At 49.1% G+C, this 18124-nt stretch overlaps 1 protein-coding gene across 2 annotated transcripts; it reads left to right on the forward strand.

The window, feature by feature from the left end:
* Nucleotides 1–587: 587 nt before the first annotated feature.
* Nucleotides 588–12393, forward strand: SLC66A3 (solute carrier family 66 member 3). Of its 2 annotated transcripts, XM_082745524.1 has the most exons (7): nucleotides 588–878; nucleotides 4039–4121; nucleotides 4250–4319; nucleotides 6514–6571; nucleotides 8689–8809; nucleotides 9637–9678; nucleotides 11033–12393. In XM_082745524.1, the coding sequence occupies exons 1-7, from the start codon at nucleotides 736–738 to the stop codon at nucleotides 11122–11124; spliced, it is 609 nt and encodes a 202-aa protein (XP_082601650.1). In that variant the 5' UTR covers nucleotides 588–735; the 3' UTR covers nucleotides 11125–12393. The 2 variants fall into 2 exon arrangements, with proteins under 2 accessions (XP_082601650.1, XP_082601651.1); XM_082745525.1 differs by lacking the exon at nucleotides 9637–9678.
* The last annotated feature ends 5731 nt before the right edge of the window (nucleotides 12394–18124 follow it).

Consider the following 18124-nt stretch of genomic DNA (forward strand, 5'->3'; position numbering starts at 1 on the left):
GGAGTGAAAAATCCCACAAAATGGTCCATCCTCCCGCGAGGGGGTGCCCGTTTGCCCTCCCGGGATTCAGCCCGTCCTCACCCAGCCTGTGGGAAAGCGGAACCGTCCGGGGGTCCCCCGGCAGCTCGGCACCGCGCGCCCCCAACGCAAAAAAAGTGCATCAGCAGCCGGCACCGCCCGAGAACCGCGGCCGCAGTGGCCGCCCCGGGGCAGGGAGGACGCGGGGCGGGGGCGGGGCCGGGGGCGGGGCGGACGGATGGGGAGGAGCGCACCCGGACCCGGTGGACCGGGGTGAACCGGGCCGGGTGGACCGGGGCGGGGGCGGGGCCAGCCGGGCGCCCGGCGGACGGCGAGGGGCGGGGTGGTGAGGGGCGGCCCCGAGCGGGACCGGGAGCCGAGAAGCGGGCGGAGGCGCGGCCCCTGGACTGGGTGGCCTCGGGGAGTATCTGGGGAGGGGTCGGGGCCAGACGCGGGGCGGGGCGGACGGGCGGGGGGGAGGGGTGAGGACCGGACCCGGGCGGGGCGCGGAGATCGGGGCGGGGGTGCGGTCGCCAACGGGGCGGGCCTGGGCGGGGCGGCCCCTGGGCGTGGACGCGGGCGCCCAGGGAAGGCGGAAGGACTCGGCGCGCCCGGCGGCCCAGCGCAGAGCAGTTTCCTTCCCACGCGCAGCTGCAGCCCCGCGGAGTCCCCAAGTCCCTCAAGTCCGGGCCGGGAGCCCCCAGCCCCGCGGGCGCCATGCGGGAGCAGCTGCTGCTGTTCTGTAACTGGAGCACCCTGGGCGTGTGCGCCGCGCTCAAGCTGCCGCAGATCTCCGCGGTGCTGGCGGCGCGCAGCGCGCGGGGCATCAGCCTCCCGAGTTTACTTCTGGAGCTGGCGGGGTAAGGCCGGGGCGGCTGCCCTTCCCCCTCGTCTCTGCGGCCTGGAGGGGCCGGGACCCCGGGAGCGCCGCGAGTCTAACAGAGTAGGGCCGGGAAGCGGAGCCGAAAGCGCCCGGCCACTGGGTAGATAGTTCCTGGGGCCGCTCACTATCCCTGATTAGTTGCGGCTCACCGCGCCCACGGCGCACGCCCAGTTTACAGATACGGAAACCATCTGGCGAAATCACCCGTCCGGCAGCCACAGACCGACCGAGCGGCTTTGAGCGCGCCATTTGCACCTGGAGGCTCTCTCATACACATCCTCACCCCTTTTCTCGGGTCCCAATTTCTTTGCGTGTAAATGAGGGGTTGAACTATAAATCCTAAGGATCCCCTGGCTTTTAAAAGGTACACTTGACGGGGGAGGAGGCTTCAGAGAATGGAGAGCCCTTTGGAGGGAGAAGGACTTGAATCCGGCCACAGTCAGGTCAGAGGGTGCGTCAGAAGTTCCGAGCCGCCGCCCTGACTCCGTATTTAAAGATGTAAACGCGAAAAGCAGAGTTGTAAACCTCGGCTGGGAAAATTCGAATTGGTGGGAAAGCAGGTACACGAAGCCCGACACCCCTGGCAAAGCCAGGCCCACCTCACCTCGCACCGCGCGACCGTGCGGGCCAGTCCTCGGCGGCCCTGGAGAGGCAGCCCGCGGGTTGACCCCGGGATTCGGGGGCTGGATAAAAGCCAGGGGCAAGGGAGGGAGGAAGAGACCTGGGGTGGGGGGGTGGGAGAAATGGGGGGTCCTGCCCCGGGCGCGCCCATGTAGGGAGAGGCTTCGTCCAGAAAAAATCGGGCGCTGGCGAGTGTGTGAACGACCCCGCAACACTGGGGTCGCGGCTGGGCAGCCGGGATCGGAGATGCCCCGCACCGCTGCGTGCGTCCTGGGGCGGGGACGGCCGGAGAGAGGGCGTCGGTTTTCTAGGTCCCCGACCGGGGAAGGTGAGGCTGGCGCGGTGCGGGTGAGCCGAGACCGCCGACGCCTCTCTTGGGTCGGGAGCGTGCGCGCACCTGCAGCTCGGCAGGCGGCCCGCAGCTGGGGGCCGTCGCGCTGTCCGACCGCGCGCGGGGGCGGAACCGGCCCCGGGCGGTGCGGTGCGGCCCGCGGGGGCGGGTGCGGGAGGCCCGTGTGCGGGGCCCCCGGGGATCGCCGCACAGTTGGCGGCGCGGGCGGTGGGCTTCGTGGAGGCCGGCCGGGCGCACCGACCGCCGTAGATGGCCGCGGCTGTGACCAGGCCCCTCTCCTCCAAGCTCAGCTGGAAGTGATCTGGGGCTCCCGCCGCTGGATTCCTGGGTTTTATCGCCGGCTCAGGCCGCACTTCCTCCAGAGCCGGATCTGCGTGCGGACCCTGTGCTTTAAAGGCTTTATGGTATTCAGTCCTCAGGACGGCCAAGGGGGAAAGCACTGTTTTCTTCCCCAGCCAGCAGGAACCCGAGGCGAAGAAGGTGAAGCACCGGGCCCAAGTTCACGGGCAGCGGCAGGACCCTAGGGCTCAGCCGGTCCCTGGCTCTCTCCATGCTGATGCCTACCTTCTCCCGCTCTCCACGCACACTGGGTTTTGCTGCTTTCTGGGCTCATCCGCCACGTCGTGGGTGGGGGGAAGGGTTGGCAGCTCCTCCCTTTCCTTCCCCAGCCTTCGCTGGTGGGGGCCGCCTGGGCCTGGGCGCTCGGGCAGGACCTGCCTGAGGCCTACTAGGGGGAGGGGAGCCGCCAGAATTCCAGCAGAAGGAACCCCGTAGGCATCAGCATCAGCAGGACCCTTTATCTCCTGGGAAGGAGAAGAGATAGCCTCTTGGAGGACAGGTACACTCCTTGGATCCTGATCTTAGCAAATTAACTCCGAAAACCCGTGTCTGAAAGAATTGCGCCAATGGGGACATAAGCCATATCTTAATCATTCCAGAAAATGACATGAAATGTGGGTTGCTGCGAAGCCTGCTCATGACCTTACAGGTCATCTGTCCCCCAGGGCCTGCTGTGCCTGCAGCTGGCAGGCTGCCCTCGTGCTCTGCAGAGGTGGGTGGGGTAGAGCCGCCCCCAGGTCCCCCTCAGAAAGGTGCTGTTCTAGAGGCGGTCGGGAGGGGAGGCCAGGCAGCCCGGTGGGGCCAGGAAGAGCCCCCGCTTTTCCCCTGATGCCCAGACGTGACCCACTGCATAGCCAGACAGCCTGCGGGCAGCCTTCAGGGGTCCGTGGGGCAGGCTGCAGGCTGTGAAGGGGACAATGAGGAACGCCCAGGCCCGGGGAGACGCACGCACTCACGGTGACGCTGGCGGCCCACTTCCCATCCTGCGACCTTACCCCCAGCTCAGCCAAGGACGGTTGGCTAAGTTGGAAACAGGATTGGGGCGGGAGGCACAGGCTCGCCAGTCCCCTTCCTCACTGAGGTCGTGAGAGGTTACATTTGGATGAGGGGGAGGAGGGAGAGAGGCTCTGGCTCCCCTGCACAGAGGGCCTGGGTGATGGGGCAGGAGGGTCTGAGGGGACAGCACGGGGGTTTAGCACACGGCGGGGGTGTGTGCGCTGGAAGGGCGGGAAGCCCAGGCCTTTCCTCCTGAGAAGGGTTGTCTCCTGGGGTCTCTACCTGGCCCCCACCAAGTCCCGGGCCACTTCGAGTTAGAATCTTCTTAAGGAACTGGTGGGCAGTTCGTCCTGCCTTTCCCCCGCTGCTCCTCCTAGCCGGGGCAGCGCTCTGGAAGGCCACAGGGATGGTCCAAGGAGTTGGTCTTCCTCAGGACTCCTCTCTCCGCTCAGGGCTGCGCCCACACGTGCCCAGCCCCTCACGAGCTCCACCTCCTGCCCCCTGGGATGTCCATCTGAGCCTCCCGGGAGGCTGCCCGTGCCCTGGAGCTTCGGAGACAGGCCAGCCTGGGGGCCGCATGCTGGCGCACGGCTTGGCCTCCGTGGAAGGGACTTGGCAGAGACCGTGCATGTCATGCCCAGCGCCCCGTCGGCCCTGGGCACGTGCTCCTAGCAAAGCCATGGCCATTCCATCCTTTGTGTCCCAAATCACCCCCACTTGATATTTGCAGGCTCCAACCTCCAGTTCCAGGGGAAGGGGGTGGCTGGCCAGGCCTCCCCGTGGGGCGCTGGGTCAGTGGAGCTCAGGCGTACCCTCTCTCTCTCCCCAGTTTCCTGGTGTTTCTCTCGTACCAGTGTTACTATGAGTACCCGCTGCTCACCTACCTGGAGTACCCCATTCTCATCGCACAAGGTAACAGGTCCCTGGGACCCCTCCATCCCCTGGTGTTCCCCCCAATGTCCATGTCCCCCCCCCCAGCGTGTCCCCCCCCAACGTGTCCTTCCCCTTCTCCTGCCTCACTGGGGACCTTTGTCTTTCAGATGTCCTCCTCCTGCTGTGTGTCTTCCATTTCAATGGGAACGTGAGAGGGGCAGTGCCCTACCTCGGGGCGTATCCTTCCTTCTGCCTCCGGGAATGGGGTTGGGGGGAAAGGGCGTGTTACCTGCTCCCCGTGTATGTCGTTAAGCCAAGTCCTTTCCCAGATACATGTCCTTGGTTAAAAAAAACTAAAAAAGATCCCAAATACAAGACCCCCTACGAGTGACAATACCTCCCCAACCCAGAGAGAGTCCCGGTGGTCCTGGCCCTCTGGCCGCTCTGCTGAGGCCGGGGTGCCCACAGCACAGCGAGCCCATTGGCTGTGGACTCCGTGCTGGCGTGCTGCGCGATGGAAGCGTCTGCCTGGGGCCTTTGTTCTTTAGGGGAAGGGAGAGGTTCCCTCTTCCCTGGAACCGTCCTCAGAGTCTCTGAAGTCCGAATAACGGGAGTGGCTGTTATTCACACGATACTAACACACCTGGTCGGCGGGCTGGCTCCTGCTTGTCCCTGTGCGAGTGAGGTTCTGGAATGTTTGCTCCAAGTGAAAATGATGCCCCAGACATGAGAAGGGTTGTGGTGGGGATCACTCATGTGGCATCGTCTGTGACCCGGGGCCCGGCTTTCATTTCAACGCTCTGTAGAAACTGCGCGTCCCGTCTGTGAGATGAGTCGTGCCCGGTTTTGTCGCAAGAGTCACAGTGGTGGGAGCACGGAACAAGCTCGGGTTTACGACCTCCTCCGACCAGCCGTGAGGAGTGGGAGGGAGGCTTGCCGTGTTAACAGTGAACTCTTCCTTAGCAAAAGCGTGTCCCCAGTATTGTGTGGGACGTGCTTATACGCAAAGACTATTTTTGTCGTTCTGAAATTCACATTTAACAGGGTGCCCTGTACGATTATTTTTGAAGTCAGGCCACCTGACCCAAAGGTCATTTTGAGGAAGTCAGGAGTTGCTGTTCCTGCTGCTACTGGCCAGGTTTTGTAAAACGTTACATAAAATGGGTATTTGTAATGAATAGTATAAAGCTGGGCAAAATTCATATAAGAAATTGAATTAGAGCATGTTTTTTTTTAAGACTTTTATTTTATTTATTTGACAGAGAGAGATCGGAAGTAGGCAGAGGTGGGGGCGGGCGGGGAAGCAGGCTCCCCGCTGAGCAGAGAGCCCAATGCGGGTCTCTATCCCAGGATCCTGAGATCCTGACCTAAGCCTAAGGCAGAGGCTTTAACCCACTGAGCCACCCAGGCACCCCAAGAGTGTGTTTTAAAAACAAGATTTCATCTGCCTGGATTCCGGAGGCCCTGCTGGTGTGACCAGGTTGGCAGGAATTACTTCTCACCCGGGCACTGTGGAACCCTTCGTTTAAATAATGTTGTTAATTGTAATCCTAGCAACCTGGTGGGGTCCCTCTGAATGCCACCAGGCATTGCGGACACAGATGGGACAAGGAGTGTTAAGAGCATGTTGCAGATAAGCAAACTGAGGTTAAAAGAAGGACAGTGACTTGCCCAAGGTCACAGCTGAGGCTCCTGGCCATTATCTCTTGTGTTTGCTTCAGCTCGGTCTGACCGGGCTTGTAGCCTCACCGACCTTGACCGAAATGTGCTGTCATGTGTCCTGTCTCCCAGCATGGCTAACGCGGCTGGGCTGACATGAGTTAGCCAGGAAGGGGAAGGTCAATGAAGAGAATTTCGTGGGACACCTGCAGAATGCAGCTGCCCTACCCTGTCGATCTTCTTTAAATGCTTAACTTTGACATTGCATTGGAGGGGTCTGATGCTCAGGGATTAAGTGGACAATTAGAATCGTTTAGGCCCGGGACGCCTGGGTGGCTCAGTTGGTTAAGCAGCTGCCTTCAGCTCAGGTCATGATCCCAGCGTCCTGGGATCGAGTCCCACATCAGGCTCCTTGCTATGCAAGGAGCCTGCTTCTCCCTCTGACTCTGCCTGCCACTCTGTCTGCTTGTGCTTGTGCTCACTCTACCTCTCTCTCTGACAAATAAATAAATAAAAATAAAATCTTTAAAAAAAAATTGTTTGGACCCTAGCAACAAACGCAGGGGGCTCTGGGCCATTCTCTTCCATAATCTGCTTCTGTTCTTTTGAGCCGTTCTTGTCTTTTTCCAAATCAGAGAAGTTCTAGCAGTGCGGTTCCCAGGCCCGCTATGGGCCGACCCTCCGTGGTCTTGGCGTGAAGGCTTGGGCACGGGGTCGGGGCGCGTGGCGGGGCACCAGCTAAACCACTGCTGTCTCCCTTAGCACTGGGTAGGTTTGTGGCCTCGTGGTTCGTCCTTCCCCTGCAGAAGTGGACCATAGATCTGGCCATGGTAAGTGTTATCGCGCCTTTTGAAGACAGTGGGTGAAGTCATCTGTCCCTCCAAGCCACCGGCCCTGCAAAGAACCATGTAGATCAAATGTTTAACCTGCTTATTTTTCAGCTGTACCAAAGGATAACGAACAAAAGCACAGTCCCATCCAAACGGTAAAAGACCTGATTCTCCGATGTTTGGCCACAGTTTTTATTTCCTTTTTTGGGTAGTCCATAGAGAACCGGGCTGGGGAGGTAGTTAACAGTGGTAGATTGAAGGACCAGACGTAAGTTAAAGAGCTTCTGATCAGGTCGATAATTGCACATTGGCCACAAACGCATTATTTTTCTAACCTTGCTCTCCCCTGCCGCTGCCGCATTCTTGTCCTCCTTAGCAAAGGGTTAGCTCTGTACTTTCTTCCTTCTCTCGTTAAGGGCCCCAAATTCCCAGTGTGTGAGAATAGAGTTCTGAGGGTGGCTCAGGACCCATGTGCCCTCAGATCTTCTCTCCAGGGTGACTGGAGTGTACTTCTCCACCCAAGGGGAAAGGGAGCAGAGTTGGTGGTCACCAGCATCTGCCTGCCACTCCCAGATCCATGAACTTCACCCCTTCCACCGCGTCTTGTATGTGACCTTTGCTCAGAAAACACACTTGACTCCCTGTTACATTTCACCCTTGTGACACGGAGCAAGTAGGTGGGGTTGCTGTATTAACAACGAAGAATTTTTTATATTAATATGTCCCCAATACTGCACAGGACATACGCTAAAAATGATTTTCTGTTGATTTGAAATTCGAATTACCTGGGTGTCCTGTATTTTTATTTGCTAAATCTGTGCGGGCCTTGGCGAAGCTCCCCAGGAGAACTACTTCACGATTCTGGAGATGGGTTTTCTCCTGGAAGACGGAGCGGTGGCGTATCCAGCCGTCACTGTCAGACTGTGCCGCGCAGGCCTTGCCGCTCGCATGAGTGAACAGGGCCCTACCTTCGTTCCCTGCGCAGCCCCGTGCCCTGGCCGGCTCGCCCCGACGCAGTCTTCCCACCTGGGGTCCGTCCTCTGAGCCGTCTGCACCCGGCTCCCTGCAAGACCTCTCGTTGGCTCTGGGCGCAGGCCCTGGCTCTTCTCCGCTGGAGCACTCCATGCCCATCACTTCCCCACAGTCGTCCGGTGTCCTAGGGACCCCCTCGCTCCTCCGCCCTCCCCATCACCCGTGCAGAACCATGTTGCTGTTGAGGATTTGGTCATTCAGCAAGAGCTCGTGGGGCGCCAGCACCATGTCGGGTGCGTGTCAGAAGCCACACGTGTGCTCTGGTCAGGGACACCAGCCACTGTCATTCGTTCCTCCTCTTGGCCTCTCTGGGGCGTTTGCTGCCCTGTCAGCGTTCACTTTGAATCACTTTGCTCACTTGGCTTCAGGGCGACCCTCTGCCTACTCCTTCCGCCCGCTTCTGCCCGTCCCTCCTCTTCCCTCTGTCTGCGTCCCACAGCCCATCAGCAGATCCCAGCAGCCCCACGGTCATGATCCAGTCGGGCCACTCCTGTCCCTGCCCCTGCTCCTGCCCCCGGTTCCTGCCTCCCTGGTGCAGACAAGAATGTGGTGGTGGCCTGCGGGCCCCATCCCAGCCTCTGCCTCCCTCCCTCTGGTCTGCACTCTGCCTGGCAGCTGCAGCGGGTCTCTGGGCCAAGGTGAAGGCGGGCAAACCACAGGGTTGGGCCCTGCTCGCCGTGGACTGTGCTCTCTCTCCTCGCGGGCCAGCAGAGGGTCCCCAGGACTGCGTGGACATGAGAGTGGATGTGCTCGCTGTTTTGAGTTCATGAGTCAGTTCAAAGCAGCTGGCCTCTAAGACCCCGTATCTGTGTGCCTGTCGGTCTGTCCTCTATCTAATTGCATTGGCAGGTGGCTGGAGAAGCCGCTGTGGCCACGGCCCGTCCATTGCCCACCGAGCAGTGGAACTGGGCGTGTTATAAACAAGCATCTGGCTGGGTCTCTTGCTCCCTTCCCGCGGGCTTTGTCCTTGTGCCAACTGGCTGTCGCCTACCCTGATGATGTGGCTTCAGAGGCACTTGTGGTATCTGGTGCTCTTGCTTTTTTAACCAAGGACTCTGCCTTTCTCATGTTTGACCTGCAAACAGAATCTGAGTACCTTCATCAGCGCGGCCAGCAAGTTTGCCCAGCTGCAGTACCTGTGGAAGACCGGGGACTCGGGAGCCGTGAGCGCCCTCACCTGGAGCCTCGCTTCCTACACCTGCGCCAGTACGAGCCGGACGCGGGGGGAGGGGCAGCATCCGGCGGCTGAAGTTTATGACCTTGATGTCCACCTGGCACCGTCCCACAAGCTTTAATCCTTTACACGTAGCTGTTCACATAGAACCTCCGAGTAGATATTTAATGACCCTGAGGTCATGCAGGCCACCTTCCGATGTCTGCAAGATCCATATTCCAGCTGCTAAAAAAAAAGTAAAAGCCCACCTTTCTCCAAAAATCTGGCCTAGTATTTGCCATCCTCTCTGATTCTTTGAAAAGCATCAAGAGGTTGATTAGGTTGAATCCACTAACTCGTTTTATAAACAGGAATCTTTATGACGTAACAGATTACAGAGCTGCAAGTCACACGCTGACTTGAGAATGAATATAATTTGCTGCGGTGAGTTTTTCTGGAGCCATATTGCTGGGTCTCAGGTTCAGACTTTCCACTGTTCCTGCAGATTCTTGCAGGAACTACCTAAAACACATATACACTATTTTAGGTAGAAACATATTTTAAATTCAAAGCTATCACATTAACTAGGCTTACTACTTTCAGGTCTTTGAATTCTACTTTGTACTTCTTCTGTGTCCTAAAGGACCGATGTCTCCATTAAGGGTTGATGGAAAGGGTCTTTGTGTCCCGAGTTTTTTTAAAATGAAGGCTTCTTGAGTTTTATTTTCCCCTTTAAAATGTTGAAGTGTTATGACATGTTGAAGTATAGGTATGGTTTCTGGAATTGCTAATTAGGTATATTACTTATTAGCTCCCTAATTTTACCTGGAGGAATTATCTTGAAGTGCAAGTTGATATTGCTGAATGTTTTCTTTTACAGCAAGAATAATAACAACTTTAATGACCACCAGTGACCTTACAAGTGAGTATCCAGTTTTTTGAACTGTGTGCCCTTTGTGCCTGCTTCATTTGTAAACTGTCTAGGGTTTCACGGATCTGCTTGCTCTCCTGTTCGGGGAGAGGCCAGCAGGTTTACTCCTGGGCGTCAGCCCCCACTTCCAGGACTGAGCGTCTGCGTCCTGTAGGGCCTGGGATAGAACGTGCAGCACAAGGTCCTAGAGTCCTAGCCTTGTGGAACCTCCGCCCCGGCAGCGGATGGAGAGGGAGGGACAGTGATGTCAACACGACTAACGACCGAAGGATGCTGGGAAATGTGTTGTAGAAGACTAGGACAGGATGAGCACCTAGAGGGGGAATCTGACCGAGCTGGAGGGGCCTGGAGCGGCAAATTGGGAAGAATGAGATCGGGAGAAGGGGAGGAGACCGTGACGGAGTGGCCTGCGTGAGGGTGGTGAGCAGGGGACACACGGCTTAGCCACGGAGAGCGAATGGGAGCTCTGGGATGAGTGTGAAGGCGGAGTCTACCGAGCTGTCAGTCATTTGACCCCTACATCCCTTTGCCTTTTTAAAAGGGGGAAGTACTTGGATTGACATTAAAAGAATTGAATGATTCCTTGGTCTGTTTTCCACTCCCAAGTTGAGTGTATGTATTTTTGGAAAATGATCAAAACAAAGGGTGTCACCTGTTGTATGAAGACAAGAAATGGGTTCCTGGCACATAGACCGTTTAAACAAGCATCATGTTATTTGAGAAATATTGCTACGGAGCAGTGGGGCATAGGTGTGTCCCTTTGGGGAGGCTGTATCTGCGGCTCAGACACCGTCTGCGGGTTCTGAGACACACGTTAAATTATTCTGGTCAAATGGTAAACTTGGGTCTGATGGGAGAAGGGAAAGCCAGCCAGGTCTCAGTCCTCTCCGAGGACCCGAAGCAGTCTCCGTATGCGTAGAAGAGTCAGACTGTAATTAACGAGCGAAACAGACCCACATATTAAGAGTCTGGAGGATGGAGAACGTTCTAGTTGTAGTTTGCTTCGTATTTAAAGTGGCGGCTGTTCCTGAATGTGATCAGTGTGTCTGGGGAGAATTGTTTAAAGTCCATCTAGCTGACATCCCACAGATTTTTACAACCACAAAGACACATTAAATCTGATAAATCAGGAGAGAGTTCATCAGGTCACTTATGGTAAAGGTTTCTGCCCCCCAGAAGTATTTAGAACCGAAGTTGTTCAATACCTCTCCTGATGGTAGAGTTTCAGGTTTCATTGGGCCGGCTGAGCAGCGGCTAAGTTCCCACTTGGAGCAGGAAGTGCTTTTGTTTTAGGACGTGAGAACAGTACTTGTTAATACGTACCTTTTTTCTTGGTGGATTTCAGTTCTCGTGCGGTTTGTGATCATGCTTGCTTTGAACCTGTGGGTGACAGCCACGGTGCTCCGCTACAGGACGGCGGCCGTGAAGGCTGAATGATGGATGCGTTCCTCCTACCAAAGGGATTCCTGACAACTGACCCAAGGGGAGAATCAGCACCCGGCTGCATCAAGGTCTTCTGTAAGTTTAGTCAGTTGTTTCAAAAACTCTGGAGCCAGAGGTGTTTTAGACACTGGTTTAGAAATGTTGATTCCCTCCTTCTCCTTGGCATCAGGAGGGGAGGGAGGCAGGGCTCCGACACCTGCAGGCTGAGCAGTGCACGATTCAGTTCTCTCCAAAGAGCTAACGACATCTGGTTTTCAGCTTTCGGAATCTTAGAAGGAATAAATCCTCTCCATAGCACACATGATTATGAATGGATTTTTTCTCAAAGTCATTCGTGGAAGTGTCATACATTACTAAGGTTCACTTTCTGGGACCGTTTATCATATAGCTGTAACAGGCTGGCCTTACCGTATCAGAATACATGTGTACCTCCTTAGGCTATGGTAAGGGTATCGAGGGAAGCAAACATTGGCTTGAGTTCCTATACCAAAGTTAGTCCTTTAATTTTCATTTGGTGCCTTTAAGTAATTCCTTAAGGAGAGGTACTGTTGGCTGCAATCTTTGCTTAGGATGAGGCAGTCCCAGTGAACTTTCTGATTCAAGCGTAACGCTGCCTTTTAGAAGGGTCACGCCTTTAGAAAAAACACCACATCTTGTCCACTAATACCTACAGTAAAAGGGTATTGCTGGGTTCTGGCAAGTATTTACAGACTTCATTCTGTCATATTCTAAACATGATGTCAAGATTATTGGACATTGCATTTTACTGTAAAAGTTTATAAACCTTAAGATTTAAGGGGCGCCTGGGTGGCTCAGTGGGTTAAGCCGCTGCCTTTGGCTCAGGTCATGATCTTAGGGTCCTGGGATCGAGCCCCGCATCGGGCTCTCTGCTCAGCAGGGAGCCTGCTTCCTCCTCTCTCTCTGCCTGCCTCTCTGCCTACTTGTGATCTCTGTCAAATAAATAAATAAAATCTTTAAAAAAAAAAAGATTTAAAAACTCTTTCCTTTTATAATGAATGGCATAGTAAGTCAGTGATGCTTATTAGAAAGTGTTTTAGTTGCCTATGTAAAACAAACTTTTATTTTCTGAACTTCGCTGAGGCTTAAAACTGTCAGGTTTTTAATGTGATTAGTTTTAAGTTACTTAAAATGCTGTTTTAAAAATATAAACTGTGGTTAATTAAAACATTATTGCTTGGAACCAGCAAGAAGAGAAACGTGGTATACAAAGATAAATAATAAATCATTCTGTACTCTTTACAATCATAGTTGTCCTGTTTTTTTTTTTTTTTTCTGAAGATTTCTTTGAGGGAGAGCAAGCACACACATAGGTAGCGGGGCAGAGGGAGAGGGAGAGGAATCCCAGCAGATTCCCTGCTTAGCACGGAGCCTGACTCAGGGCTTGACCTCACGACTCTGAGGTCATGACCTGAGCCAAAATCAGGAGTCAGAGACTCAACCCACTGAGCCACCCAGGCGCCCCATGTGAAAGTAAGCTGTATTCCCAACATGGGGCTCAAACTCATGATTCTGAGATCGAGTCAGCCAGCCAGGTACCCCTCACAGTTGTCATTAAAAAAAAAATCCAAGTGAATCTTTTTTTCATATGCAATTATAATCTAACCATTAGTATAATACAAATTATGTGATTTTTGAGTTCAACAAATATTTAATTTAAATATACTATTTTAGGGGCACCTGGGTGGCTAGTAGGTTAAAGCCTCTGCCTTTAGCTCAGGTCATGATATTAGGGTACTGGGATCGAGCCCCACATCGGGCTCTCTGCTTGGCGGAGATCCTGCTTCCTCCTCTCTCTGCCTACTTGGGATCTGTCAAATAAATAAATAAAATCTTTTAAAAAAATACACACACATACATATATACTTTTTAATTAGAACTTTATCATTGCTTAAACCTTCTTCCTTAAAGAACACACTGTCTTAGGCGAAGAGTTCCCATTTTTCCTTTTCAGAAGAAAAGGGAACAAATATTTGAACTAGTCCAGACATCCTACAACATCATACTTAACTCTGCAACAATCCTGTAATAAAACAGTCTCAATTTTACAAAAGATGAGAACACTGAAGCCCAGGGGATATAACCTGTCCCAGATCTGGTAGCCAGTAAGTATTCTAAATAGGAACCCACTGATTACCAAAGAAATGCCTCCTCGAAAACCACCTCTTAGCACACTGGTTCTGACAAAACAGGCACCCTCTCTTTTCCTGATCCTGGACACTCAAGTAAGATGGTTAGATTTGCATGTCTCTTAAGATACCTAAATCAAATCAGCAACAGACTCCTTGTTGAAATCCTATTCTGTATTTCTCCATGGGCTAAATGACAGGGTAGAATATTCACAAGTCTGTAACCTTGGTTATGATTTGTTTTGCTATACCCATCAGTGAGGAAGACAAAATTTTAGGGGATAAATTTTAGGAGGGTGCAGCATTCCAGGACTATTCACAGGAAGAGTATGAAAATGCTTGTCTTAATTCCTTTTATTTAATTTTTTAATATAAAAAGCAGGCATAAAATACAATTACATTACTACAAAGATGCAACAAAATTTTTTTTTAAAAATCGGGTACGATTTTTGTTCAACGGGGACAGCTGATCAAATAGTTATGATTATCTAAACCATGCAGTTCATAACTTATTACAGTTCCAAACAGAACTCATTATTACGGGAAGGGAATGGAGGACAGGCCCCCAAGCACAAGACCCAGCACTGTCCCACAGTGCCTGTTTTCAAAGTGCTTTATGAATCAACTATGGTTATCTTCATGCCAGAGGGAAACTGCAGCCTTCTTCCAGGGGAGAAGTCGTGAGTCAGTAGCAGGGTCGACACAGACTGAGAAACTCAGAAGTGACTTGCTCTCATAGAATATTAAACATGTTATTTAAAGCATGTTTCAATAAGGTAATAGAGTGTCTAAGTTTCTCTATTTTACCATGAGAATCCTGTAAGAATAGATTAACAGCAGCAAAACTTCTTAAATTGTGGTTTGGCAACCCAGAGTATTTCTTTTTGAGGATCTACAGATAAACTGATACAAAAGATATCCTTCTTCAGAGCCAGATTTGTGACTCTAGCCTAGGTTAGTTTTAAAAACACTAACCTTATTTTAGATTTCTTGGTATCCTTTAGTTAGCTAAAGGCATTTAAAAATTTCAGATAGATTTTTTTTTAAATCTTGCTTCTAGATAGCATATTTTAATACTTTTCAAAAATTCACTATACATTAATTTTTAACAGTAATACCGGCACCAGTTTTCCTTCTACTTCTGTTTCGCTATCCCCACTAAACAAAAGTAAAAAAATCCAACGAAGAAAATCCCAGTATTCACTACTTCTTAGTTATCAATAGGAGGTATTTATGGCTCTAGGAGAAATCAGGTGTGAAGAAGCAAGCAACTTTTGGTCTCTATCTGGGAACCTTTGGAACCTCAAGAAAAAGAGAAGGTGGCACAAAATCAGGTTGTTAAACCAAGTTAATATTATATTTAATGAGTGTTGGGAAGAGAACATTTGGATGGATGTATGCATTCATGTATGCACATGAAACCAGCAACAGGGTAAAAAGCAAATTCTTACCCAAGGTCAGAATTTTTATTAGGCGCATTTCCATTAGCTGGAGAAACAACCTTATAAACAAACCCTTGTGTTAAACCATATAATGTGAAGAATCTCCATGGGAGAGATTTTTTTCACCTCCTTGAATACCTTTTTTTCCCCAAAAAACTTCACATTAGTTTTCCTTGTAGAGTTGCATCACACCATGATTCTCCATATTCTCTAATATATACAGCATTCAAAATTTAACTTTTGCCATTTTTACTCAAATATTTCAATTACTCATGTGTAAACTTCAAATTATTTCACCTTAATAAAGTTTATTAAAAATATATATATATATATATATACTCTCCAATTCAGAATAATATGATAGAACCTCCCATAGTGTAACAAAATCTTTATATAAAATATTAATTCAGTCTCCTTTTAACAAGTCTAATGAATGGAAATATTTATTCTATATAAATTTTATATATTTTTCATTTTAAAATCTTACTTTAAAAAAAAAAAAAAAAGCTGTGCCCCCAAACCAGAACTGCAGAACATCCCTGTGAGGGAAATGGCATGCGTCTCTGGTCTTAGCACAGACAGCATGGAAGAGTGCAGGCAGGATAATGACAGAATAACAAAATTCAGTTTTAGTACATCAGTAGGCCAAAGGCCACTCTTCAGTTTCCACAACAGTATCTATATTTTGGGGGTCTAACTCTTTAAACATTTCTACACTGATCCCAGAGGGAATCAATGAAAAGTGTCTACTTCCTTCATTGGTTTATTAGATGACATATTTCAGCATCACACCAAACCCTATATGTGTGTGTGTGTGTATAAAGAGACCGATAAAAGACTACATATTTTTTTCAACTTGATGTTTAACATTAATGCATACTGTAGCAGTATAAAACACATTTTTCTGGGATAATGAGAAATCTAGCAGAAGTGGTCCTGCATAACCTATCAACTTTAACATCCTTTAAAAAAATAAAAATCAGGAGCCTCTGAGGCTACTTCTTCCCGTCACCAGTTTTCTTAACCCAATCCTGAAATATTGCCATTACACAGTTATGTGTTTGAGGGATCACATTTAAATATTTAAAATATATCTACAGTATGTCTTAGTTTTCTTTATATTTGAGATAATCTTAGAATCTTGAGTGTGAAAATGTAAAAACAGTCACAAATGTCTCTACTAGAAATAAAAACACATCTAGGGTAGCCAGCAAATTCAAAGCAAAGAAAACAATTCATAGCCACACACTAATACTGAGGTCTGTATGAAGACTGGGATGAATTAATAGATATACATAAAAGATATATTAGTTCCAATAGTATCCATTATTGTTTCTATCACCAATACTCAAAAAAAAAATCTGTTATACAATCAAAATAGGCTGACATTGATAACTATTACATGTAAAAATAGTGCACTATTTTTTCTTTTGCAACACGAATTTGCATCCTAAGAGTTGGTAAACACTTTTTTTCAAAATACAGAAAAGGGTGAGACTTTAAAAAAAAAATTAAATTAAGGCATTCAAAATGGGAAAAGTTGCCTATCATGAAGCATTAGGAAATTGATACAATTAACATCAAACTGCCTGTTACAGTAACTGCTTAAACATGAACATGCAGCTTCCACGGGGTATACACAAATAAGTGATACAAACTCCAACATTATGGCTTTATACAAGTGCATAGTTGCAACTGCAGGAAGTTATGATATCTGATTTATGTGTATAAAAAATAAAATGGGGCCTTTGAAGAACCCTCTTGCAGTATTACAGTACTATATATATCTGTGTGTGTGTGTGTGTGTGTGTACATATACATGTACAGAGACACACACATATATATGCACACACACAGTCTAATGGTCACTTCTTAAAAGATGCAGTCTCAATCACTGTAGTGGAATCCATTCCCAGACTCTTCTGGTAAATGTGCTGGTGAAATCTCTCTGCTGATGCTGAAAAGATGATTTCTTTCATCTTTAACTCTTCTCAATCCTTTTGTGCAATGTAGTGTGAGTGACTGCCAAGAGAGCGTTATGGAACAAGTTTGGAAGAGTTGTATATAATATTCTTATTCTATTAACCAATCATTGTTGGTTCAACTTGCTGCTCCAAAGGAGCCCAGAAAATCTCCAAGATTTATAATTTATATTGTAGGAATAAAGGGAAATATATATATATGTATATATATGTATGTATGTATGTGTATATGTGAGTATCAGTCTCTCAGGAAAATATAGCTTTTTAAGAAATTTTGGGCCATCATATTTCAGTCTTGTTTTAACTGGAAGAATATGATCTCCTTGAATAATGACTGCATTCATAGAAGGCAGCTAGCTAGAAAAAAGAAAGGAAAAACAAAGTTAGTTGACACAGTAAAATAATTTAAGAGATTGTTAAATTCTTTGAAAAAACATTCCATTTATATAATTAAACTATGTAGTCTTCCAACTCCTACACTTTTAACACCTAAATCATGCATAAACCTATTTACTATATTACTTTTCTAATATTCAGGTACATGCAATTATATTCTTATTTTCCTATATTTTCTACAAACATGACCACACAGGTTTTAATAAGGTTAACCGGCTCTTAGGGTTAGATAATACATTCCTGAGTAACTCAAGTGCATGTAAGTCTGACTTGGAAATCAACTAGCTGCCTCATAGAGCTCAAAGAACAGTGGGCTTATGGACCAGGTTCTACTTGACTGTTAGACTCTTAGCCACATTTCAAAAAAATCTGTAAAATGGAAACAAACACACTGTTGTAGTAAAAATGCTCTATACATCTTGGTTATAAATACATCCCAATAATACATAATTTAAGTTTATTTTTGCAATATGCTTACTTAGGTTAAGATAGACATTACTTCTTTTAAATCCATTTTGTATGAAAGGTTTGACCATGAGGTTCGATTTTCCTTCAGATCTCCTTTAGTCATGGTTAACCAAACTATTTATGTATTTTACAAGCACAGGAACTTTCACAGCACATCAGCAGCATTCTTCAGCAACAGTAACATCAACTTGTCGGAAAGCAAACATCTCACGGCATCACAAAGAAAAGCCAAATCAAAACCAGTATTTCACAGCACTTATTAGACTTACAAAGTGTTTACGGTTCAATTCTTGCACGTTAGAGAGAAGGGAGGAGGAGGGAAGGAGAGAGGGATAGGGGAGGACCGAATCCCATGCTATGTTCACAAACTGACACAGTTGTAGGAACTTGGAAACATTGTAAATTTTACTTCTCTGAATATGCTTCTTTGGAATGAACAGAAAGTACCAGAATTAGCTTCTTTTGTTATTTGTACATGTTTCATTCCTAAGATTAAAAATTGTAATTCCAACTGTATTGAAAATATATAGCCAATAAAGATTCTGAACATAGCATTTCA

Source organism: Mustela nivalis, assembly GCF_964662115.1.
Source record: "Mustela nivalis genome assembly, chromosome: 8".
In the NCBI taxonomy this organism is placed as follows: Eukaryota; Metazoa; Chordata; class Mammalia; order Carnivora; family Mustelidae; genus Mustela; species Mustela nivalis.